The sequence below is a fragment of the Neohortaea acidophila genome, assembly GCF_010093505.1.
Source record: "Neohortaea acidophila strain CBS 113389 unplaced genomic scaffold BDY17scaffold_6, whole genome shotgun sequence".
Lineage (NCBI taxonomy): Eukaryota > Fungi > Ascomycota > Dothideomycetes > Mycosphaerellales > Teratosphaeriaceae > Neohortaea > Neohortaea acidophila.
This window is the reverse complement of record NW_022985515.1, coordinates 209,622-231,529: the sequence shown is the minus strand read 5'-3', so window position 1 is coordinate 231,529 and position 21,908 is coordinate 209,622. Positions and strand designations below refer to the sequence as shown.

General features: G+C 57.2%; 11 protein-coding genes across 11 annotated transcripts; 7 read left to right on the top strand and 4 right to left on the bottom strand.

Moving 5' to 3' along the window:
* Positions 1-911: 911 nt before the first annotated feature.
* BDY17DRAFT_324611 (uncharacterized protein) lies at positions 912-3,354 on the top strand (the record flags this gene model as incomplete). The annotated part of the gene is made up of 3 exons (XM_033737225.1): positions 912-1,191; positions 1,573-1,836; positions 1,895-3,354. 3 exons carry the CDS (start codon positions 912-914, stop codon positions 3,352-3,354), a joined length of 2,004 nt encoding a protein of 667 aa, XP_033588891.1.
* A 166-nt stretch (positions 3,355-3,520) lies between these two features.
* Positions 3,521-4,881, bottom strand: BDY17DRAFT_346421 (uncharacterized protein; the record flags this gene model as incomplete). The annotated part of the gene is made up of 2 exons (XM_033738105.1): positions 3,675-4,881; positions 3,521-3,552 (listed from the first exon to the last, which is right to left on the bottom strand). Exons 1-2 carry the CDS (start codon positions 4,681-4,683, stop codon positions 3,521-3,523), a joined length of 1,041 nt encoding a protein of 346 aa, XP_033588890.1. The 5' UTR covers positions 4,684-4,881.
* BDY17DRAFT_158049 (RNase P subunit p30-domain-containing protein) lies at positions 4,736-6,520 on the top strand. The gene is made up of 2 exons (XM_033729680.1): positions 4,736-4,867; positions 4,955-6,520. Exon 2 carries the CDS (start codon positions 5,173-5,175, stop codon positions 6,106-6,108), a length of 936 nt encoding a protein of 311 aa, XP_033588889.1. The 5' UTR covers positions 4,736-4,867; positions 4,955-5,172; the 3' UTR covers positions 6,109-6,520.
* BDY17DRAFT_310832 (fungal-specific transcription factor domain-containing protein) lies at positions 6,193-8,238 on the bottom strand (the record flags this gene model as incomplete). The annotated part of the gene is made up of 1 exon (XM_033735481.1): positions 6,193-8,238. The coding sequence occupies one exon, from the start codon at positions 8,236-8,238 to the stop codon at positions 6,193-6,195; it is 2,046 nt and encodes a 681-aa protein (XP_033588888.1).
* Positions 8,239-8,356: 118 nt separating this feature from the next.
* On the bottom strand, positions 8,357-8,764 carry BDY17DRAFT_158060 (uncharacterized protein). Its single transcript, XM_033729681.1, has one exon. The coding sequence runs from the start codon at positions 8,721-8,723 to the stop codon at positions 8,475-8,477; it is 249 nt and encodes an 82-aa protein (XP_033588887.1). The 5' UTR covers positions 8,724-8,764; the 3' UTR covers positions 8,357-8,474.
* A 233-nt stretch (positions 8,765-8,997) lies between these two features.
* Positions 8,998-11,327, bottom strand: BDY17DRAFT_346418 (uncharacterized protein). Its single transcript, XM_033738104.1, has 4 exons — positions 11,129-11,327; positions 10,395-11,075; positions 10,036-10,320; positions 8,998-9,976 (listed from the first exon to the last, which is right to left on the bottom strand). Exons 1-4 carry the CDS (start codon positions 11,237-11,239, stop codon positions 9,215-9,217), a joined length of 1,839 nt encoding a protein of 612 aa, XP_033588886.1. The 5' UTR covers positions 11,240-11,327; the 3' UTR covers positions 8,998-9,214.
* A 729-nt stretch (positions 11,328-12,056) lies between these two features.
* On the top strand, positions 12,057-13,655 carry BDY17DRAFT_346417 (Alpha/beta hydrolase family-domain-containing protein). The gene is made up of 2 exons (XM_033738103.1): positions 12,057-12,708; positions 12,770-13,655. Exons 1-2 carry the CDS (start codon positions 12,272-12,274, stop codon positions 13,575-13,577), a joined length of 1,245 nt encoding a protein of 414 aa, XP_033588885.1. The 5' UTR covers positions 12,057-12,271; the 3' UTR covers positions 13,578-13,655.
* A 238-nt stretch (positions 13,656-13,893) lies between these two features.
* On the top strand, positions 13,894-15,243 carry BDY17DRAFT_324605 (uncharacterized protein; the record flags this gene model as incomplete). Its single annotated transcript, XM_033737224.1, has 2 exons — positions 13,894-14,866; positions 14,918-15,243. 2 exons carry the CDS (start codon positions 13,894-13,896, stop codon positions 15,241-15,243), a joined length of 1,299 nt encoding a protein of 432 aa, XP_033588884.1.
* A 628-nt stretch (positions 15,244-15,871) lies between these two features.
* On the top strand, positions 15,872-18,168 carry BDY17DRAFT_317058 (uncharacterized protein; the record flags this gene model as incomplete). Its single annotated transcript, XM_033736059.1, has 2 exons — positions 15,872-16,337; positions 16,391-18,168. 2 exons carry the CDS (start codon positions 15,872-15,874, stop codon positions 18,166-18,168), a joined length of 2,244 nt encoding a protein of 747 aa, XP_033588883.1.
* Positions 18,169-18,480: 312 nt separating this feature from the next.
* Positions 18,481-19,919, top strand: BDY17DRAFT_242341 (apoptosis-antagonizing transcription factor; the record flags this gene model as incomplete). The annotated part of the gene is made up of 2 exons (XM_033730385.1): positions 18,481-18,547; positions 18,613-19,919. Coding segments are annotated over 2 exons (1,374 nt in total), but the record flags the coding sequence as incomplete, so codon positions are not given.
* A 378-nt stretch (positions 19,920-20,297) lies between these two features.
* Positions 20,298-21,672, top strand: BDY17DRAFT_324602 (uncharacterized protein; the record flags this gene model as incomplete). The annotated part of the gene is made up of 2 exons (XM_033737223.1): positions 20,298-21,118; positions 21,174-21,672. The coding sequence occupies 2 exons, from the start codon at positions 20,298-20,300 to the stop codon at positions 21,670-21,672; spliced, it is 1,320 nt and encodes a 439-aa protein (XP_033588881.1).
* Between the last annotated feature and the right edge of the window lie 236 nt (positions 21,673-21,908).

Below are 21,908 nucleotides of genomic sequence, written 5' to 3'. Positions count from 1 at the left end.
TTGCGAAGACATTGATGTTGATGCGGAGGGACGGGGTGAAGTTGAGTTGAGCGACTTGCGAGAAGGTACTACGACTTACGGCCTTGCTGCCACGACTTTTGACAAGTGGCTTTGTCATCTCTCCTCGTGAGCCTCGCTCGCCTCGTCGCTTTGTCTGGCATTCCCCTCCACAACGCGAGTGGCATCCACGGAAGTCGAGCGCGTCATCTGTACTCGAGACCAAGACGGCATCGCCGACGTGTTTCTCCAAGATCCACCGAATGGTGATGGCGGTGAAGTCATCGCTTGCATCACGTTACGCATCGTAAGGCTGAGCGCTCCGACAGGACTCTGAGCGACATATGGCACCCAGCCAGCGCAGCAGGGTAGTACTCTGCCGCAGCGATCCCACTGTATACTGCCGGAAGCATGCTTGATGTCCCCGCAAGGAAGCACAGCGAGACCCATGAGGTAGGTGGAGAATCAGTCTCGTACCACTACCGTCACCGCTCGTTCTCGTCTTTTGCTTCAAAGAGCACTGTTTGCCGTCTTCTTGTATTTCCATACTCTCTTTGCATCTCTCCACATCGGATGTCACAACGTGATGTCATCCTCGTACAGTATCGTTGCACGGGGTACCGCCGCCGATGAACGGCCTGTTCAGCTCGCACATGGTGGACATCAGGTGAGCGCGAGAGTGTGGTGAGTTCAAAGGGACATATAAAGTGCACGCTTTCGTCCCCATCCCAATCCATTCCTCAATCATCGCGACGCAAGGAATTCTTCAAAGCAACGGCGAACCCGAACTCACATTCAACACGATCTTCCTCGTACGTCTACCCCAACTCTATGCAGAGACCAATGCTTACCCCAACAGTCCACCAGTCCACCAGACAACAACATCTCAAACAATAATCATGTACACCTCCACGATGCTAGCCCTGGCCTTCGCCGGCCTGGTTGCCCAAACCACCGCCCATCTCAACCAAGTCACAGTCTACAGCGGCGGCGGCTGCACCGGCAACTCTGTCTTCGCCAGCACAGACGTAAGTGCAAATTACTGCTTCGAGGGCCTGGGCGGCGCCTCGTTCGGCGGTTTCGGCAGCACCTGCGGACAGGGAGGAGGGTTTGTCACCACTTGGTCGGGCGGCAATTGCGAGGGGTCGTCGCAGACCTTCTCCTTTCCCGAGGGATGTCAGACGATTCCTTTTGGTAGCATTCAGTTGTTTTGTTACCAGTGATGAGTGAATGGAGGGGAAAAGGGAAAGGGAAGGGATGTGGTGTTGGAAAGTGGTTTCTCCTTCCATTTTAGGCCGCTCAGGTTTGCCTCGGCTTGCGAGCATGACTTGGAATGACTTGCCATGGGTCAGCGCCGACACCGCCGTCGTATCCATTCTTTTGAATACAACGTCTTTCTTTTTACATTGACAGCTCTTCTTCTCTAAGATGTATTGCTGATATACCCTGGATCCATAACACATGACATACTCGACACACCATGCTCTGGAAATCGCCACATCCCGATCTTGACAGTAATAATTGCCGTGTCTTCCGCCTCTGCCCTACAAATACAAGTACTGACAGATGCTGCAGTCCCAACAAACCTGACAATATGGGAATGGGCCTTCGAATCCCCGGAGTACTCTCCCGTCATACGATACCCTAAGGAGAAACTCGGTAGCTACATCAACGCCATTACGAAGGAACGGCTCGATTTCGCAGACGTAAAATTAAAAGCCACGCTCTTGAGCGCCGCGCTCGTGAACGAATATGGACTCCAACCCGGCGATACGGTCTCACTCTTCTCGACGAATACGATTTGGTATCCTGTTGTGATGTGGGCCACGCTTCGAGCGGGTATGTGTGCATCAACCTCATGAGAATGTAGCGAGCATGTACTCACTCTTCACGACAGGAGCGTGCGTCAACGGCGCCTCACCAGCCTACAACGTCGAAGAAATGACCCACGCGCTGCAAACCGCCGGAACGAAGTTCGTGCTCACCCTCCCCAACGCCATCGAAGCGGCGCGAGCGGCGTGCGCAGCAGTGGGGATCCCCGAACGCAACATCTTCCTCCTCGAAGGCGAGCACGCCGGCTTCACCAGCATCCAAGACCTCATCGAGCTGGGCAAGTACTGCACCGAGCCGGCCGTGCATCCCTTACCCGCCGGCAAAACGAATCGTGATGTGTGTGCCTTCCTCAACTTCTCCAGCGGTACGACTGGCTTGCCGAAAGCGGTTATCCTCTCGCATCACAACATCATCGCGCAATGTCACCAGCTACGACAGTTGCAGGTCGTCCCTCCGGGCGAGCGGTACAAGATCCTTGCCGTCATGCCGCTCTTTCACATCACGGGGCTCGTGCGCTTCTGCAACTATCCGGTCTTCATGAATGGGGACAGCATCATGCTGCCCAGCTTCACAATGGACAGCATGCTGAAAGCGATTGTGGAATTCAACGTGCCCGAGTTGATTCTAGTCCCACCGATCCTCATCCGTATGGTCCGCGATCCGATTGTGGACAAGTACCTCCCCGATCTCCAGCGCATTGTGAAACGCTGGTCCTCCGGCTCCGCACCCATTGCACCAGAAATCATCCAATTGCTCCGCAAAAGGTTCCCGGATACCGGGTTTCGGCAGGGATATGGCGGGACCGGCAAGTCGTTATCGTTGTCCGTTGAAGAAGACGAAGCTAACAATTGCGCAGAAAGCACGGCGTGCATTTCCTGCCATCCCCCAACGCACTACGACTACAAGTACGCAAGCACCACCGGTTTGCTAGTCGCCAACACCGTGGCCAAAGTCCTGGATCTAAACGATCCAACGAAAGAACTCGGTCCGAACGAGACAGGCGAAATCCTGGCCAAGGGACCGCAGATTGCCTTGGGCTACTTGAACAACCCCAAAGCTTCAGCGGAAACGTTTGACAAGGACGGCTTCTTCCATACCGGAGACGTTGGACACTTTGACGACGAAGGCCTCATCCACATTGAAGACCGCATCAAGGAAATGATCAAAGTGAAGGGGCAACAAGTCGCGCCCGCCGAACTCGAGGATTTGCTTCTGGGGCATGACTTGGTGGAGGACTGCGCCGTGCTCGGGCTCCAGGATATGTACGCTGGCGAGCGACCAAAGGCGTACGTGGTTTTGAAGCAAGGCGTGAAGCCTAGCGAGGAGGTGGGGAGGAAGCTGTTGGCGTTTGTGAAGGAGAGAAAGGTGAGGTATAAGTGGATTCAGGAGATTGAGTTTGCGGAGGTGGTGCCGAAGACGCCGACGGGGAAGACGTTGAGGAGGGTGTTGAAGGCGAAGGATAGGGAGGAGGGGAGGAAGAGGGGCGTGGTGGTTGTTGATGAGAGGGAAAAGGCGAAGCTATAGACTAGACGATGTGAGTGGTGCACCCGGTTCGTCTTTTCTCTCCCCACTTAGATGAGCTCTTTCCAGACACTCGCGCAAGGCCGAGGGATAATCGATACTGAAGAGCTTGGTATACTCCTCATTCATGGCCCCCTTCAAGCTTGCATCGTCCATATCGATACCCTCCCTAGCCTGAGCTGCGGGTGGAAGACGTGCAATCTGCATCAGCTTGGTCAGACGCACTACGCCCTCGAGTCTCTCTTGTCTGAACAGCTGCCAGCCATGCAACGCGGCTTTCAATCTGGGGGAAGATGAATCACCGCCCCGCGCCCCAAGCACACCCGCAAGTAGATACACATCTTCGAAAGCAAGATTTATGCCCTGCCCGGCGTGTGGGGGGAGGGCGTGAGCCGCATCACCCACGATGACGACCCGCCCGGACGACCAGTGCTCCAGCGATGGAACTTGATATGCAGGCCAAACGTGCAGGCCCTCGCTGGGGATCTCCCGGACCGCATTCCTGACCACTTCGGGAAACTGTTCCACATTCTCACGAAACATCGCTCGAAGACGCTCCTTATCGGCATCAAGGGGAGCCCAGTGCTCCGGCTCATCGGGCAGTGGCCGCATGACCGAGATCATAACTTCGTCGCCTGATTTCTTTTGCGGGAAGAAGAGCATGGCTCCACACTGAGGGGCCACTATGCAGCTCGGTAGCGGATGCTTGTTGTGCCCGTTATTGAGGTCTTCGAGGTCTTTGGCGGGCAGGCCCAATTGCGTGGTGGGCACGACGGCTAGAAGGCTTACGACGCCGTCAAAGGTTGGCTTGATGTCCGGGGCGACGTACTCGCGCACATGAGAGCGAATGCCATCTGCGCCGACCAAAATCGAGGCGTGTGAGCTACTGCCGTCGGTGAACTGCCACGTGACATCGGTGTCCGTCTGAGCCAAGACATGGGAGAAGCGGCGGTTAAAGTGAATCGGAATGCTGGCCGCGCGAACTTTTGCCAATAGCTGAGCGAGGAGGGTGTAGCGGTAAGTACGCAGGGCATTTATCCCGTACTTGGCCTTGCCGCCATACTCAATCGTATCGATGATGGCACCGGTGGGGCCGAGTTGAACATAGGCGGTGTCAAAAGGATATGAATGATCGAGGAGAGAGTCATAGATGCCGATGCCTTGGAGGACTTTGAGCCCGTTTGGGGCGAGTACTAGGCCGCCGCCGATTTTGTTGAGCGGAGCATCACGGGCTTCGTAGATGGCGCAGGAGATTGACTGCGCGTGGAGGGCGAGAGCCAGAGCTAGGCCAGCGGGTCCCGCGCCTATGATTGCAACGTGAAAATCGGCCATGTTGCTGAATGGAGAAAAGATCGCAAGGAAAGAGAGTGGAGGTAGAGAAGATTAGCGAAGGAGAGAAAGGTATCTATCGTTTCATGGACGCTTTGAAGAGAACTCCCGGCTGACGCGAGTGTCTTGGTATGACGGAGGTCTTCGTCCAGCAGGACCCAAGGAACGGAGGGTCTTACATGTCATCGTATGAATCACCGGCCATTGGAGTAGAAGGCTGAAGTCGATCGGACATCAGCTTGAACTTCCGACCCGATTGCGCTGACGTAAGCAGGCCAGACATCGATTGAACCTGAACCTCGACCGCCAAACTCGACCCGAGCAGCTTCAAGGATTCATGACAACAGTACCTTTGACCTACATGTACACCTCGTGTGCTTGCAATGGTGTAACATACTCCAAGTGACATGAGAGGCACATAGCACGTTCGCCATATCCAACATCAGCACCACAAAGACATGCGCGACAAGTCAAGATCCACGCACCGCAAACATGTTCTACGACCTTAACATCCCCTGGTCCGCGAATGACTCCAACCTCAACCGAACCCTCACCTTCCTCCACGAACTAGGCTACACCACCATCGCCCTCAACCACACCCTAAGCGGCAAACTACCCTCCGACCTCACCTGTCCAATCCTCACCACACTCCCCAACCTCCCATCCGACCTCACCCTCCTCCGCCGCTGCACCCTCACTCTAACCGACTCCCACTCCAACGCGCGCCTCGCCCAACTCGCCCAAAACTACGACCTGCTAGCCGTGCGCCCAATCGACGAAAAAACCCTCCAACAAGCCTGCACCGCGCTCGAAAGCGTAGACCTCATTTCCCTCGACCTAACCGTCCGCCTACCCTTCTGGTTCAAGCACAAGCTCCTCCACGAAGCGGTGAAAGCAGGCAAGAGGTTCGAAATCAGCTATGCGTCCGCTCTGCACGGTGATGCGAACGCGAGGCGCAATTTGATTTCCAATGCTGCGCAGCTTATTCGGGCTAGTAGGGGACGCGGCGTGGTGATTAGTTCTGAGGCGAAGACGGCTGTTGCTGCTAGGGGCCCGTGGGATGTGGTGAATCTTGCTGCTGTGTGGGGTTTGGGGCAGGAGAGGGGATTCGAGGCGGTGAGTGGGGAGTGCAGGAGCTTGATTGTTGGGGCGCGGTTGAAGAGGAGTAGTTATCGGGGGGTGGTGGATGTGGTTTATGGAGGGGAGAAGGCGGAAGTGAAGAAGAAAGAGAAAGAGAAAGAGGCGGATGCAGTCAATGACAAGGCGAAGAAGAGGAAGGCGGAGGTGTTGGATGCCAGCAATGCGCCTGTTGTTAGCAAGCGCCAGATGAAGCGGCAGCAGCATGCGGCGCGTGAGGCTGCGAAACTGGAGAATGCCTCTGGCGGTGCAGAGAATGGAGAGAAGACAGAAACGATACCCAAAGCTTAGGCAAAATCCACGAGAGAAAGTCATAACGTCGTATTGCGGGCCATACCAAGGCAATCCGTCTATCCTATAAGAGTCTATCCAACGTCAAACTTGCTCGTCCCATCCGTCCACCTCAAGCTCATCATCGTCGTACTCCTGCTCCTCCAACTCATGCTCCACCTCCGCCACCTCCACCACCTTCTCCCTCCTCTTCATCTCCACGGCAGCCTCCTTCTCCGGCACCCTCGCGACCATCTCCAAATTCGCCTCCAACATCTCCGCCGCACTTGCAATCCACGCCGCCTTGCGCGCACTGACAGCCAGCGTCCACCGAAACTCCCTCAGCCGCCACGAGTAAAACTCCGCCTCCTCCTTCCCGGGCGCAGTAGCCATCAACAGCGCGCCAAAAGTGCCGATAAGCGCGAAATTGGCCGCCGATGCAAAGTACCAGAAGGCATCGAGGTGTGCGGGCTGTAGCCGGTTCGCGAAGTCCATGGCGCTGATGAGCCGCGTTTTGGCGGCTGAGCGGCAGATGTACAGCATGTACGGGTCCGCGGTGGCGGTGTTGAGGGACTGCACGATGCGGCGGTGGATGCTGATTTCCGTTGCGAAGTAGCCCAGGTGCAGATAGCCGGTGGAGGAGAGGTGGTGCGGGCCGAGGGCGGGGGAGTCCATTTTGCACTCCGGGGGCAGTTTGGCGAACCAGTCTTTGAGTTTGATTTGCACGGGTTTGGCGCGGTTGAGGACGAGCTGGGTTGCGTAGCGGCCGGCGCGCGCGAACTCGGCTTTGGCCGTTTGCGAGTAGAAGGTGGAGCACACTTCTGCCATGATGCTGGTGAGGGAGATCATGTGCATGAAGAGCGAGCGGCCTTTGGCCGCTTCGGGAGCGGGCTCGCTGGGCTCCGGGTCGAGGTTGTCGTCAAAGTCGGAGGCGACGGGTGGTTGTACGGCCCAGTCTGCGGCGTTGATGTGGGAGGGCCGGCCGTGCATGAGCGCGCTCCATTTGTCTTGCATGTAGAGTGCCCAGGCGAGGCGTTTGCGGAGGCGCCGCTCCCAGAGGGGAATCGACCATTCTGTGCAGTCGAGATGCAGGCCGATATCTTGGCCGAGTGCGACGAGCTGGACGGTCAATGTCCAGGTGGAGGATTTGGCGCGTTGGAGAAGGAGCAGGCCGGCTTGCACCGCAGAGATCTTGGGGCGCTGCATTGCGATATTCAAGCCAGTGATGGCGATGTACTCCAGTCTGTCCGCATCGGGTCGCGGATGCTGGGAGAGTTCCGGATCGCTGTGCCACCAGTCCATGGCAAGTAGATACATTGCGGCCAGCAAGGGCGGATTGAAATGCCGGTCGCCGTGTCGATGTCGGTCGAGGAACGTCTTCTTTTGCATGATGGGGTAATTGGGATGGACATTGTGGAAGTACAGGTCGATCAAGGCTGGTCCATGCGGGCCAATGAGGGCATCTATCTCGGCCAATGCGCGCGCTTCGTCGTCGGGAATGGGCACATCGGCGTCGGAGTGGATGCTAAAGTATTCGCCATCGGTCACGTGACGAAGGGTGCCCACGTACGATGCAGTCTCGTTGTTGTCGTCGAACGAGCTGAGACCAATCAGAGAAGCGTCCAGCGCTGTGGTTGGACCCAGATATGTGCAGTGGCTGTGTCGCTGCAAGCTGAGAGACTGATCGACTGCGTATGGGTTGGGCGAGTCGGAGGCATAGTCGGTCACGGAGCTGAACTCCTGCGCCAGAGGAGACGAAGGGGTGGTCACAGGCTCGGCGATGACGGAGTCTTGCTTCTTCGCCGCCGTCGCCGCCTCCTCGGGTTTGGAGGACATTTCGTCGGCCTTGCGCTTGCGCGGCTGGGCATTCTCGACAAACGTGCAGTCCTGCTTGTGGAATTCACAAAGGACGCATCGGCGGGCGTGCTGGAGGACGCATTTGCTTTTCCGGCGTCGACATCCGTCACATGGTCGCTCTCTCCGCGAGCGGGCGTTGGATGGAGCAGAGGGTTGGGTCGATTGCTTCTTCACCGGACGATTCTCCTTGCCGTCCATGTAATGCGGGTGGCTGACGGGAGACGACCAGGCCGGGGCGATGTGGTGAGGGGAAGGCCGCGGGGCCAGCGGCTGCATGGCGATTGCCGCAGCCATATCGTGAGACGATCGAGGATAAGGTTGACGGCGGCGGATGATAGATATGCCGGAGGTCACAGGTGCGGTTCTCCGTTGGCTGCAATCGGCGAACCACGAGACGTCAGGCTATCGTGGTTAGGAGCACGTGCTTATCATCCCACTTGCGGAGGGCGGGCGGCGGGGCGCGAGTCAGGCGTGGTCACAGCAGGCTTGCAGGGCAGAGACGAGGATGAGGTGGTCAAGCGTCTTTGCCGTCATTGACACGGTAGAAAGGGGCCGGTGGTCAGTGAAGCGGCAGCAGAGGGAGAATAGGAAGGAGAGCACGCGAACACGGGAAATGTGAGAGATGAGGCGTTTAAGAGGCAGATGAGTGATGGAGTAAGACCCGCAACCGCCCTACCTGCTGTCTGGGGGGGGTGCAGTGTGGAGGCAGGGCTTCCCCAACCCGCACCCGACCTCATCCACCTCATGCCAAATAGTGCGGCAATTCGAGCTGCAAGCATAAAGGATGCGGAAGGGAGTACGTAAAATGAGCAAACGTGTACATAAGAGAAACGCGGTGGTGTTGAACAAAAGTCGCTCTTTTGAGACGGACAAGAGATAAGAGATGTCGGCGGGCCAATCAGCGCTGCGCCATTTAGGATCGGCCTCGATCAGCCTTTTGCCGTGTTGCGCTGCCACCGACGGAGGTCTGGGCAGCAGGCGGTGCAGTGATGAGAGGTGCCGGTCACGTGCTGCAGTCAACGCGTGATATGCCTCTCTGTACTGAATTATTCACTCAAGCGGTATGTCGTAAACGCATCATCGGCTCTGACTTCATCCTGTCCTTCAAGCCCTCGCGACTCTTCGTAATGTCTGTCCTGCAGACCTGAATCCCATTGAACCATCCTGAAACTCATGCCATCGTATCGGGTATCGTATCGTCCATCATTCATTCATCGTATCGTGTCTTGTTGTGTCGTTCAGAGCAGCGCAGCCAGTCAGCCATACTCCTTCAGTCCTCCTTCACGCTCATCCCTTTGAGCCCCTCCTCGACATCTGTCGTGTCGACCTCCTTGCGAGGCTCTCTGGCCTTCTGCCCCTTTTCAGACACTCTCTTCCACTCCGCCACCGTGCAGCGACGAAGGTAGGGCGTCGGATCGTATTCGACCGCTTCACGCTGCTTGCGCTTGCCTGTGATGGGCTGCGGGACCGTCCCTGTTCGCAGCTCTCTGGTGCGAGGAGGCGGTGCGGACTCTCCAATTCGCTGACATATGGCCATGATGTCGTCCTCCGAGAACTGCGCGGCGGTGGCTGCTGGCTGGGCGGTCGTGGTGCTGCTTGCTGGCTGGCATCTGTTGTATAGCGCACTCAGCCTCTGCAACACCCGGTTATTTCCGTTCTGCAGCTGGCTCGAGGTGGTTATGTGTTGACAGAGTCGGCTATCGTCCCAGTCTTCTCCCTTTTCTCCCCTCATGTACTCGATGGTCAGCCGGAACCTGCAGACCACCACGCGCAAGTCCTTGAGGATAGTGGGCGCGGCGAAGAGGTTGGATCTCCCCGCCTCGTCCATCTCGTTGAAACGATGAGAGAGGTGAGTGGCGAACTTCTCCGCGGATACGAGCCAGAAGACAATGTATTTGGTCGCGGCCTCGGCGCTGAATTCCAAATCGGCGTCACAGCCGCTTTCCCCTTGCCCTTTGGCGAAAGGGGCGTGGAGGGAGGGGGCGGAGTGGTGGTTGGCGGCGGAGCCGGGCCAGCAGGAACTGGCACCTGGCTGACGATTGGAATTTTCGAGGCTCCAGAGTCAACGATGGGGGCCGGCGATGGCTCCACCATCTCCACCGTCCGGCTGACGGTAATGGCCTCGGAGAAAGAAGCCGCTGGTGCTGGCTGATGGATTGCCGGCACAGGGACCGTGCAGTCGGCCATGGCGGCGTCGACCGCTTCTCCAGTAGACGTTGCCGTTGCGTCTTCCACGCTGGCCTCCTCTCCAGTAGGCGCTGGCGGCGCGTCTTCCATGCGGCTATCCGCCGCAGCAACCTCCGCAGGCACATCACCGTGGAGATCGGACATTTCCAGGTCGGCAACGCCCCGAAAGAAGTCGTCTCGGCCATTGGGCTGGGCGCCGGCGACACATCATCCCACTCCATCACATCCTGAGATGTAGGCGTCAGCGACGAACCCCCATCCACCTCGCTCGACTCCGACATTGTGAGATCCTCCGAGCTACCACCGCTCTGGTGATATGGCGAGGCTCCGATGGTAGCGGCAGGGTCGACTACCTGGATGCTCTCGCCCACCTTCATCGCGCGGCAAACATTGGTGGCGTCATCGACGACGGCAGAGTCTTTGCGAGGCTTGTTGAGGCCCATCACGTTCGCCACGGGGAGAGCGTGGCTGAGCGGCGTGGTGGGAGCAGGCGACGGTGCCAATTCGTCAGCTTTCCTGGCCTCGAGGACGACCATGGGGACGGCGAATGCAGTGTCTATGCCCCGGAAGGGGGCGACGGCGGGGTAGAGATGTGGCCTATGGCCTCCAGTGGTGCACGCGGCCAGGCGTGCGGTGAGATCGTCTATCGCGTTGGTGATGGCGACGTCTCTGGCCAGACGCGGGAGGGGAGGCGCTTCGTACAACAAGACAGCGGTTGCTTCTGGGAAGAGAAGTGGCTTATGGGCGCCGGTGTTGCACGCGGCCAGGCGTGTGGTGGGATCATCTATCGTGATCTTGGTGGTAGCGTCTCTGGCCAGACGCAGCAGAGGAGGCGCGCGGTATGACAAAGCAGCGGTTGCTCGAAGCACCGCTTGCTGGTGGGATTGCTTGCATTGGCGGTAGAGCTCCGCCAATGGAGAGAGGGTGGTGGTGTAGAGGGCCAGCTGGGGTTGATTAGCTTGAGGTTGAAGTTTGACGGGTGCCTGGCGGTTCTTACGTATTCCGCGACGGCGAGAGCAACGAGAATGATGGCGGCAGGGTCTTCGTAGACGGCGCCGGCGAAAGAGAGCGCGAGAATGAGCAGGGCAAGCGTGTTGGCGGTATTCATGATGGTGATGGGAAGGGCGAGAGAAGGCGTGAGAAAGTGTGTTTGTGAAAGTTCAGGACGCGAAATGAGAAGTGTATTGTGTGTGCGGAACCTTCTGCCAAACCTTCTGCATGAGGAAGAGACACAAGGACTAATATCCTGGCCGGGTCGAAGGCCACAAGTCGACGTGAGGCGCTCTCACATGAAGGGGACTCGCTGTGAGGCGCACTCATATCGTGTAGCGCATGGCGAACGTCCATTGTATCGATCGTTCCATTGATATCGGGCATTGAAACTCGCTGCCGCTTCGTTGTTGGAGCAGCAGCATTCAGACGATCACCTTGAAGACCTGTAATGCGCGTGAAGGTCGGGAGAAGGATGGGGAGAGTAGGCAGCTACTTGCACATCGGTGTATGCGTGCAGAACGCAGCTCCAGCCAGGCCTTAACAATAATGGCTCCAAGCAGCCTACGCGTACACGGAAATTAGCTACAGCGCTGCTGCAGTGTGCAAAGCGAAGTAGTGAACTAGAGGAACGACTTCCACGCAGGATCTGGCGCTGATGTAGCTGCATCAAAACATGGAGAACTGGGAGATTGCGGAACGTCACAGGAATGCAAAGTGGACATTCGGGGCTCCAGCTCGCATGTCTTTTTCACTGGTCTCGCAGAACGAACCCTGGCGCAATGCAAACCCGAAACAAAGACAATGAAAGATGTGTTGGAAGGAGATGGGATCAGGCGCTGGAGGGGAGGTGAGGTCGGGAGAAGCTCCGGTGAATTGCTGTGGATCAATCCGAAACCACCTCGGCCCAATCACCCTCACCTCACCCCGTGAACCACCAATTACCGGCAGAACTTAATAACCGAGCGCTGCAATTCATCATGGCATTGACTTTCGTTCACTTTTGCTGTTGTTACTGTGGTATGTGCTCCGCGCACTTGCCCGTCCCGATGCCCCGCCAGATGCCTGCCCCGTGATCAGCCAGGCGTCCGGAGCCCAGCGTACCTCTGGACGGAGTGTATTACTGTTGCGATCCTGGACCGCTGCAGATATGGCTTCCTTCCGGACGATTGAGCACAAAGTCCCCGCTCAACACATCCGCGAGTATCCCAATGCAACAGCAAACTCGCAAGAAGAGGTGCTGTACCTGAGCGTAAAGCAGTACATTCCATTGGACAATCCACGTCCCCGCCCGGGAGATGTCACGATCCTCGCCGCCCACGCGAACGGCTTTCCCAAAGAACTTTACGAACCACTCTGGGACGATCTCTGGAAGCAGTCTGCCCGACATGGTTGGCGGATCAGGAGCATTTGGATTGCGGACTGCGTCCAATCTGGTCAGAGCTATGTCTTGAACGAGGCATGCCTCGGCAACGATCCCGGCTGGAACGACCATCCGCGAGACCTGTTGCATTTGGTCAATACGAAAAGAGACGAGATGCCGCGGCCAATCATTGGGATCGGTCACAGCATGGGTTGTTCTCATCTGTAAGAAACATTCCTCACTCAGCTGTTTGTTGGTCCCTCGTACTCTGCTAATTCCATATAGAGCTTACCTCGCTCTCATGCACTCGCGTCTCTTCACTTCGCTCATTTTCCTCGACCCAGCAATCCAAGGGGTGTTCAATGCAGACCCTCTAACATGGCCGTCATTCCAAATGGCCAAATTCTCCACCTACAGACGCACACTGTGGCCGTCACGAGAGGAAGCAGCAACTGCATTTGGCAAAGCGGCCTGGTATCAAGCTTGGGACCCTCGAGTGCGCCAGAAGTGGATGGAATTTGGCCTGCGCGATGTCCCTACCGTGATCTACCCAGACGCAAAAAAGCCACAAGTCACATTGTCTACTACGAACGCGCAGGAGGTGTTCATCTTCATCCGTCCTAATCGGGACGAGGACTATGCCTCTGGTGCCGTGACTGGTGAAGTCAGCCCCCTGGGAGGAGCCCACGATCCATATTATCGGGCGGAGATGCGCGAAATCTACCCGCGACTGGCTCACTTGCAGCCTCCCGTTCTCTACGTGCTAGGCGACAAATCGTACCTCCGAGACGAGGAGGGGGATAAGGATAGAACGGCGATTACCGGGTCGGGCGTTGGCGGTTCCGGCGGACAGGCAAATGGAATGGTGAAGAGCGTCATGTTGGAGGGTGGCGGGCATTTGTTACCCATGGAGATTCCCCAGCGCGCGGCAGAAATCGTGGCCAAGTGGGTCGTGGAGCCTCTCGGGCGATATCAGCGGGAAGAGAAGGAGTGGCGGGAGAAATGGGTGAGCAAGTCGTTGAAGGAGAAGCAGGAGCTGGATGACAGGTGGAGACAGATGATTGCGGATCTGTCGAAGAAGGCGAAGCTGTGAGGGAGCATAAGCTATGATTGGTATAGATAGCGAGGTCGTACATATACCACAAATCAATTTGAATGATCTTCTTTTGCTGGATGCAGACATGTATTCATCATTTGCCTTGATGTGCCTGATCAGAAGCACTCCATACCAGTCCGCACGGCTGAGTACTATTCAGCACACTGTGTAGATCTCAGCACCGCCAGCTCCCCGCCAACGACCGCCGACGACATCTCCGCAACCCACATCATCGCTTATGCGGAACCCCTACGCAGCCGTCTGCGCACCCGCACTCACCTCCAGGTGCTCCAAGCAGCACAAGAGAGAAGCCATGGACATAGCCTACGACCACGTGCAAGAAGCAGCCTACTCGCCGACGGGCGAGGGGCGCAACGACCCCCACGACGAGCAATCCCCCGAACACCCCGACCTCAACACCGAGCTTCGCACCGCCTTCCAAACCCTCTCGACGTCCCAATGGGGCACCAAGCTCGGCGGCTGGTTCAGCACGGCGCGCAAACAGGGCGAAAGCTTCTACCAGGATTTGCAGAAGGAGGCTTCGGAAGCGCAGGAGCAGGCGACGAAGGGGTTTAGCAGTTTGAAAGAGGGGATTGTCAAGAGCACTGGCTCGCTGAGTTTTGGTTCCGAGCCTGCGCTGCAGAGTACTGTGCCGGGGGAAGAGGCGGTGCCACGGTCGACGACGGCAACATCGACGGGGGCCGCAACGGCGGAGGCGGAAGCGCTGCAAGATCCGGAGCAGCGCGCGGAGAGTCTGCCCGCGGATATTGTGAAAGAAGCCGGATCGCTCGTTGCCAGCTTACGCTCGACGGCAGCGAGTAGGTTGAAAGATCTGCAGCGGGCGGAGGACGCGGCGGACGAGGCGCTGCTGAAGTTTGGAACGAATGTGCGGAATTTCCTGCGCGATGCGGTGGTCATCTCCGCTCCCGAGGATGACGAAGCGGCTGAGAGGGAGGTGATTTTCGAGACGAAGGAGCCCGGCACGGGGAAGAAGGTGTTTCATTCTACGCGGCTGGATGCGCAGCTGCATGCGATCCACACGACTTTTACGTCTTTCACGCGCAATCCTGCGGAGGGGGAGAAATGGGAGGAGTGGGAGAGGGAGTTTGATATTGAGAGTAAGACGGGGGATGTGGCGGCGGATTTGGAGAGGTATGAGGAGTTGCGGCGGGCGATGGAGAAGCTGGTGCCGGAGGAGGTTGATTACAAGACGTTTTGGATGCGGTACTATTTCTTGCGGAAAGCGATGGAGGAAGAGGAGAGGCGGAGACGAGAGGTGTTGAAAGGTGTGTATCGTCTCTCTTTCTTTGAAATCGCACATTCTAACCGATCGATAGGTGCGGCAACGAATCACGAAGCCGTGACATGGGACGAAGACTCGGAGGACGAATCTGAGCAAACATCGACACCAAACACGGCGGCACCAGCGAGCAATGCAGCCGCTTCTGCATCGACGACGACGCTCAGTGCACCGCCTGTCAATGCAGAGCAGAAGACGGCTTCCCCGCGGCGCAGTCACGAGGACGAATCCAAGAGTGTGGCCGATTCGGATGCGAGCTACGACATGGTGTCTGGGGCGACGAGTCGAGCGATGGGAAGTCCAAAGGAGGAGAAGAGGGATGCGGGTGGGAAGGAGGAGGAGAGCGATGATGATTGGGAGTGATGGGTGGTATTCTTACCCGGAGTCTGGCGGGGAGTTCAAAGGGCAATGTGGTGTGCTTCGCTGCGATAGAGTTTGCGGGCGTATTGCCTTACGAATTAATGTTCGAAGGAATCTCTTCTCGTGTGCATCGGTGGCTTTGATGGTGGGAGATATGCAGCTAGTGAGTTGCACCTGCATGCAATGCATAAGGCTAGCGCTGCTCCTTCCTCATGAGCACTGCAGTCCCGACGGGTTCCAACATAGCGTATATCGTTCAAAAACTGGCTCTGCATCTCTCGCTTGGTCTCCCAAGATTGGGTTCGCTGTTGTTACTTGCAGATCAATTATCGTGTTGTGTAACGTGGTCCAGAACCGTTCATGACGGTGGCTGGGCTGGAAGCCACGGCGCGAACAAGCTTCAGCACGGACAAAACCGAAAATTGCGTCAGAGGCAACCTCATTCGTCCACGCAGACCGTGTGGGAACTTTCAAGGCACGTCTTCGAGAAACTCATCCACTGCATCTCGAATCGTCGTCAGCATCCACTCTCACTCGCCCGGCCCTCATTTTGACCGCTCTCCAAGCTCGCATGTCGTCTCCGCGACAGTCGACGCTGCGCACATCTCACCATGCGCCCCGCCATCCAACAATGGGGAATGCAGGAGGAGCATTCGGCACGCTGAGACCCGCCGCCCTACTCCTCTCCAAAGCCCTCTTCCTCCCTCTTGCCAGCGCAATCCCCCTCTCCCCCTTCCGCCGCGATGTCATCGCCACCGGCGACGACCCGGACGCTCCAAAGTCCACCGACGACCCCAACCTCTGGCTCTATCTCGGCATTGCAGTCGCTCTCGTGCTCCTCGGTGGAGTCTTCGCCGGCCTCACAATAGCGTTCATGGGACAAGATGAGACGTATCTGCAAGTCATTGCTACGAGTGGCGATGGGGCGGAGAAGAGGCATGCGCGCAAGGTGCTGAACTTGTTGCAGAAGGGCAAGCATTGGGTGTTGGTCACGCTGCTGTTGAGTAATGTCATTACCAACGAGACGCTGCCCATTGTGCTGGACAGGAGTTTGGGTGGGGGATGGCCGGCGGTGCTGAGTAGTACTGTCTTAATTGGTATGTTGAAACACCGCGGGAATCTCCTTCGCACGCTGACAAGTAGGATACAGTCATCTTTGGTGAGATTGCGCCGCAGTCCGTGTGCGTCCGCTTCGGTCTGTCAATTGGTGCTTTCATGGCTCCTTTCGTCCTCATCCTCATGTGGGTTATGGCCCCCGTTGCATGGCCGACAGCCAAGCTTCTCGACTGGCTGCTCGGTGAAGATCATGGCACAATGTACAAGAAAGCCGGTCTCAAAACCCTCGTACAGCTACACAAGTCCTTGGGCACGACACCTGGAGAGCGACTGATGGAGGATGAAGTCACCATCATCAACAGCGTCCTCGATCTGAAAGAGAAGCCGGTGGGCGATATCATGACACCTATGCAAGACGTCTTCATCATGAGCGCGGACACTGTACTCGACGAGCGAATGATGGACACCATTCTCTCGCAAGGCTACTCCCGAATCCCCATCTACGCACCTGACAACAACCGCAACTTCATCGGTATGCTACTGGTGAAGATCCTCATCACTTACGACCCGGAAGATGGCAAGCGTGTCCGCGACTTTGCTCTTGCTACCCTCCCCGAAACCCTCCCTCATACATCTTGTCTTGACATCATCAACTTCTTCCAGGAAGGAAAAAGCCACATGGTGCTGGTGTCTGACTTCCCTGGCCATGCCAAAGGTGCTCTCGGCGTAGTGACACTCGAAGATGTCATCGAAGAGCTCATCGGCGAGGAGATTGTCGATGAGAGCGATGTCTTCATCGACGTGCACAAAGCGATACGAAGAATGGCGCCAGCTCCGTACTCAAAGTACAACAAACGTTTGACTCTCGAAACCGCAATCGATTCCTCCGCGGACGCCAGAGAGGATGAGCCGTTGCTGGCGGAGACTGATGGGGAGGAAAGCAAATCCCCCGCCCGTCCGACTGCGAACGGTAGACAGTCCACCTTTTTGGTGCGCCGGAAAAGCAGCACGGCATCAGAGGGAACGCGTGCCTCCGTCAAGCCGACCGGTGTCCCAGTCCGAACCAGCACGATGGAAATGCGAGAGCATCTGAAACACCTCGGTCCAAGCAATGCCGCGAGCAAACCGCGCGAGACCAAGTTCAAATCCGTCACGATCAAACCGGGCGTCGATACCATCCCAGAAGGCCTGGCGACTGCCGCTACGAGCATTGATGCCTCGAGAGGCCGCAGTGTCAGCCTCAACGAAACTCCAACCCGCCGCACCGATGAACCGGTGGCATCAGACGGCACCAATGAAGCCGACGGCCTGCTCAGATCCGCCGGCCGCGACGCTAGCGACGGCACGGCGGCACTGCGAGCGGGCTACGGCACAGTCACCAGCTCGACAAACGTGCCCACCATCAAAGCCATGAGCGCAGACGACGAGAACCCCAAGATGATGTCGCCCGAGGAAGCGAGCAGAGTGGCTGAAGAGAACGCGGAAACGCCCTCCACCAACTCCGCCCAGCGCGGCGAATGGTTGAAAGTGCCCGGCAAACTCGTCGTAGGCGATACGACCGAAGCGGACGACAGTGTGGGTGAACTGCAAGCCCCGAGTCGCGACCGGAGTCGCAGTCATCGTCGTGGGGTGCGTAGCGGCAGCATCACCGAGACAGAGGTGGAAATCGGCGGGATGAAGAAGGTTGTGCTGGGGACTACGAGCTCGAGCGACGATGAGGCTGCTGCTGTTGTTGCTGAGCGCGCTGCCGGTGATGTGTCGGATGATGGCACTGCTTCGGATGTTACTGCGAAGGGTGGGGTGAATGGGAGTGGGGCTGCGCAGCATAAGAATAAGAAGAAGAGAGGAGGCAAGAAGAAGAAGAAGCATTGATGAGGGGCGTGCTGGTCGTGTGCTAGATGGTGTTGCAGTGCGGGCGATATTCATAGAGGCCCTGCCAAAAAGAATTAAATTCGCTTTCTTGCTGTGAATTGTGAGCTTGCAAATGCCTCCTCGTCATGCCGATAGAGATATCGTCTTGTGGACTCCGCCATGCTCGAAGCCTTGCGGATCCTGAGAGCCTGACATGAAAATTAAGCTCCAGCAAAGCGTCGCTCCACGAAACTCAAAAATTTCCCGCTCGTACATCATCTCTTTCTCGAGAAATTTCCGGCTCAAGTCCTCTACCCTCCACCACGAGCAAACATGGCCCCAAACAGAGGCCGCAATCGCGCGCATGAATTTGACGATCTCCTGCTACCCAGCGCGCCAGGTTCGTAACTCTGCGCTGCCCCCAGCTCCCCAATCGAAAACCCTTACTGACACTTTCCACCCTAGACCTCGACCCCGAAGCCGACGACGCACACGCCCCCTCCTCCAGCGATGATGAAGCCGCCACCGCCGCCGAAAAAGACGACAAGACGGCAAGAGCGCGCGAGCATTATTTAGATGTGGGGCTGAGTAAACTGCGGCAGCCCAAGAGTGCGGTTCTTGGGCCAAGGTATGCGGGGGCGAAGGTTGGGAGGGAGGATTTTGAGGGCGAGGATGGGGAGGAGGATGAGGACGATCCTTTTGAGAGGGGGTTTGGGGATGAGGAGAGTGGGAGTGAGGGTTTTGAGTTGGGGGATAGTGAAGAGGAGGATGAGGAGGAGGAGGATGAAGAAACGGATGGGACTGATGTTAGTGATGAAGGGGCTCAGAAGAAAATGAAACATGGAGTACAGAATGGTGCGGTGGTGGAGAAGCGGTATGAGGCTTTGAGGAGTATGATGGACGAGACGAAGGATGTTACTTCGAGACTGGCTTTGTCGAATCGAGCCGATGTTGAGAAGGGACGGGCGGTGAAGAGGCAGCGCACAGCGTTCGATTCGCTTCTCGGCGTTCGCATCAAATTGCAGAAGGCGTTGGTCGGGGCCAATAGTGCCGTCGCCATTGACAGCAGCAAGCTCGAAGATCAGGATATCACTGGGCAGGCGGAGCTGGCTGCTTTCAAGCTCTGGTCCACCCTCAACGACTTCCGCGAAGAGCTCATTGGAGCCAGAACAGGAGAAAAACGCAAGCGAAGCGCCTTCACAACCACCACCCCCTCCGAAACCCTCTGGAAACGCATGCAAGACCAAGACATCACCAGCCTCGCACACCGCAACGCCACCCTCAAACGCTGGTCCGCCAAAAGCCGTCGAGGCACCGTGCAACTGCAAGCCGGCCTCCTCAACCAAAACGGAAACCAAACCAGCGTCCTCGACACAATCACCGAACACCTCTCCAACCCCGACCGCCTGCTGAAAAGAGCCCACACCCCGCGCTCCTGTGCGCCCCTCCAATTGGCGAAGAACATCCCCGAAGACGCCACCATCTACGACGACGCAGACTTCTACGGCCTCCTGCTCAAAGACCTGCTGGAGCAGAAAAGCGCCGACTCCGTCGCGGCGTCGAACATCGATCTCAGCTTCAGTTTGCGCCGCGAGGCGAAGACGCGGAAGGTGGTGGATACGAAGGCTAGCAAGGGGCGGAAGCTAAGGTACACGGTTCACGAGAAGTTGCAGAATTTCATGGCGCCTGAGGATCGGGGGAGGTGGGGGGAGAGGCAGGCTGATGAGCTGTTTGGGAGTTTGTTTGGGCAGAGGTTGGGGTTGGGTGAGGAGGATGTGGATGAGGTGATGGAGGAGGAGGGTGGTGTGGGTGAGGATGGGTTGATGCTGTTCAGGGGTTGAGACGACGCTCTCGAGGTCTGGAGCGCAGGCATGCTGCTGAGGCGCCCAGGAACCCCGCTCGTGGTATTGATGCTCAACCACCGCTAGCAGCTACTTCACGATCTGATGCACTTTCCGCTTCACACGGGCACCTTCCTGCTCATACAGGCACTTTCCGCTTCACACCCAGGTGCCTTCTACCTGAGACCCCGGCGCGCTGTGGCAACCTTTCTGAGACTTTTTGTTCTACTTGGGTCTTGCCCTCTGCTCGACAATTTCTCCCAGTGTTGCAATCCTTCTCACCTCTCGTTTCAGACACATCAAGGCAGAATGGCGGACTGGAGACAAGTACTCAACTACGCCGATGTTGGCACTGCCCGCCTGATCATCCAGCTGCAAATGCAAGATGCCGCTGCCATCGCCTCCATGCCCGCTGGCAACACGGCGGATCAGACTCGACGTGACGCAGACTTCGCCCGCCAGCTCTTTGAGGAAGACCTCAAGGATATTCATGGCCAGCTGCCTGATCGTGCGTTGGGCGAGAAGTTGACGGTCACAGAGAATCGCCGCGAGGGCCGTTTCGAGCAGGCGGCGTTCTCCTGGCATTTCGATGAGCGGGAGAAGCAAGTCGTCCAGGCACCCACTACCCCTTCGAACAAGCTCCTCATGTGCCTCATCTGCACAGACAACTACCCCGAGCAAGAAACAGTCGAAGCCCCATGCTCACATGTCTACTGTCGCAACTGTCTGGAACATTTGTTCAGATCGTCGATGAAGGACGAGACGCTCTACCCCCCTCGCTGCTGCAAACAGCACATCCCGATCCACGACGCCCACCGCATCCTTCCACGCGTTCTTAGAGACGAGTTCATCGACCGCAAGGAAGAGCTCGAGACGCTGGACAAGACATACTGTTTTCGACCTCAGTGTTCCGCCTTCATTCGGCCCAGCACTATCAATGGCGATCGTGCCCAATGCCCACGTTGCATGCGATCTACCTGTACTCTCTGCAAAAGTCGGTACCATTCAGGCGACTGTGAAGCCGATCCGGGCTACGACCAGCTCCTCGCTGCTGCTACCGAGAACAACTGGAAGAGATGTTCGGCTTGCCGTCGGTTCGTTGAGCTGAAACATGGCTGCAACCACATCACGTAAGTCCCATAAGTGACTTGTCGACCGGGAGCGGGATGGCTGACTTCAATACAGCTGCCGCTGCAGGCATGAGTTCTGCTACGTCTGCGGTGAGGAATGGAAGACATGCGACTGCCCCAATTGGGATGAAGCTCGTCTACTTGAACGGGGACATCGCGTCGCGCGGAACTTCATGCCTCCGGAAGATCACGCACAAGGTCAAGCTCGGGTGCATGCTTTCGCTGGAGCTCTGACTGTAGTACCGCGTGGCGCACAGGATGAAGGGGCGGAGGATCAGCGCCCCGCGACTATGGAAGTGCTGGCACGGATTCGTCAGCGTGCTTTGCAGGGACGGCAAGCGCAACACGATGCCGCAATGGCTCAAGCAGTCCAGCAAGCTGTCGAACACATCCGCAACAACCACGAATGCGACCACGAGCGCTTTCAGACGTATAGAGATTTGGGGCAACGCATCGACTGCGAGATGTGCGGACACCAGTTCCGGACGTGGATTCCTCAGTGCAGGCAATGCTTGATGCTGCTATGTGTGAGATGCAAGAACAACAGGCTGTGAGCGTGAAATGAGAGTTGCAAAGAGAATGGGGTAATGCGGAAGATCGAACAGCTGCGGGTGACACAATTGCAAGGTGGTTCAGTGTGCATCAGTACCGAGCCATGCGTTTTGTTTGCTGCATGCTAACCCCTGCTCCGCTTCACGTGTTAAATGGTGAGCAGCCTTCACATACCATTCAGTCCACATTATATAGAGGTCCGAAGCCTTGACCCCCTTCTCAGTGAATCTCGCTGAAT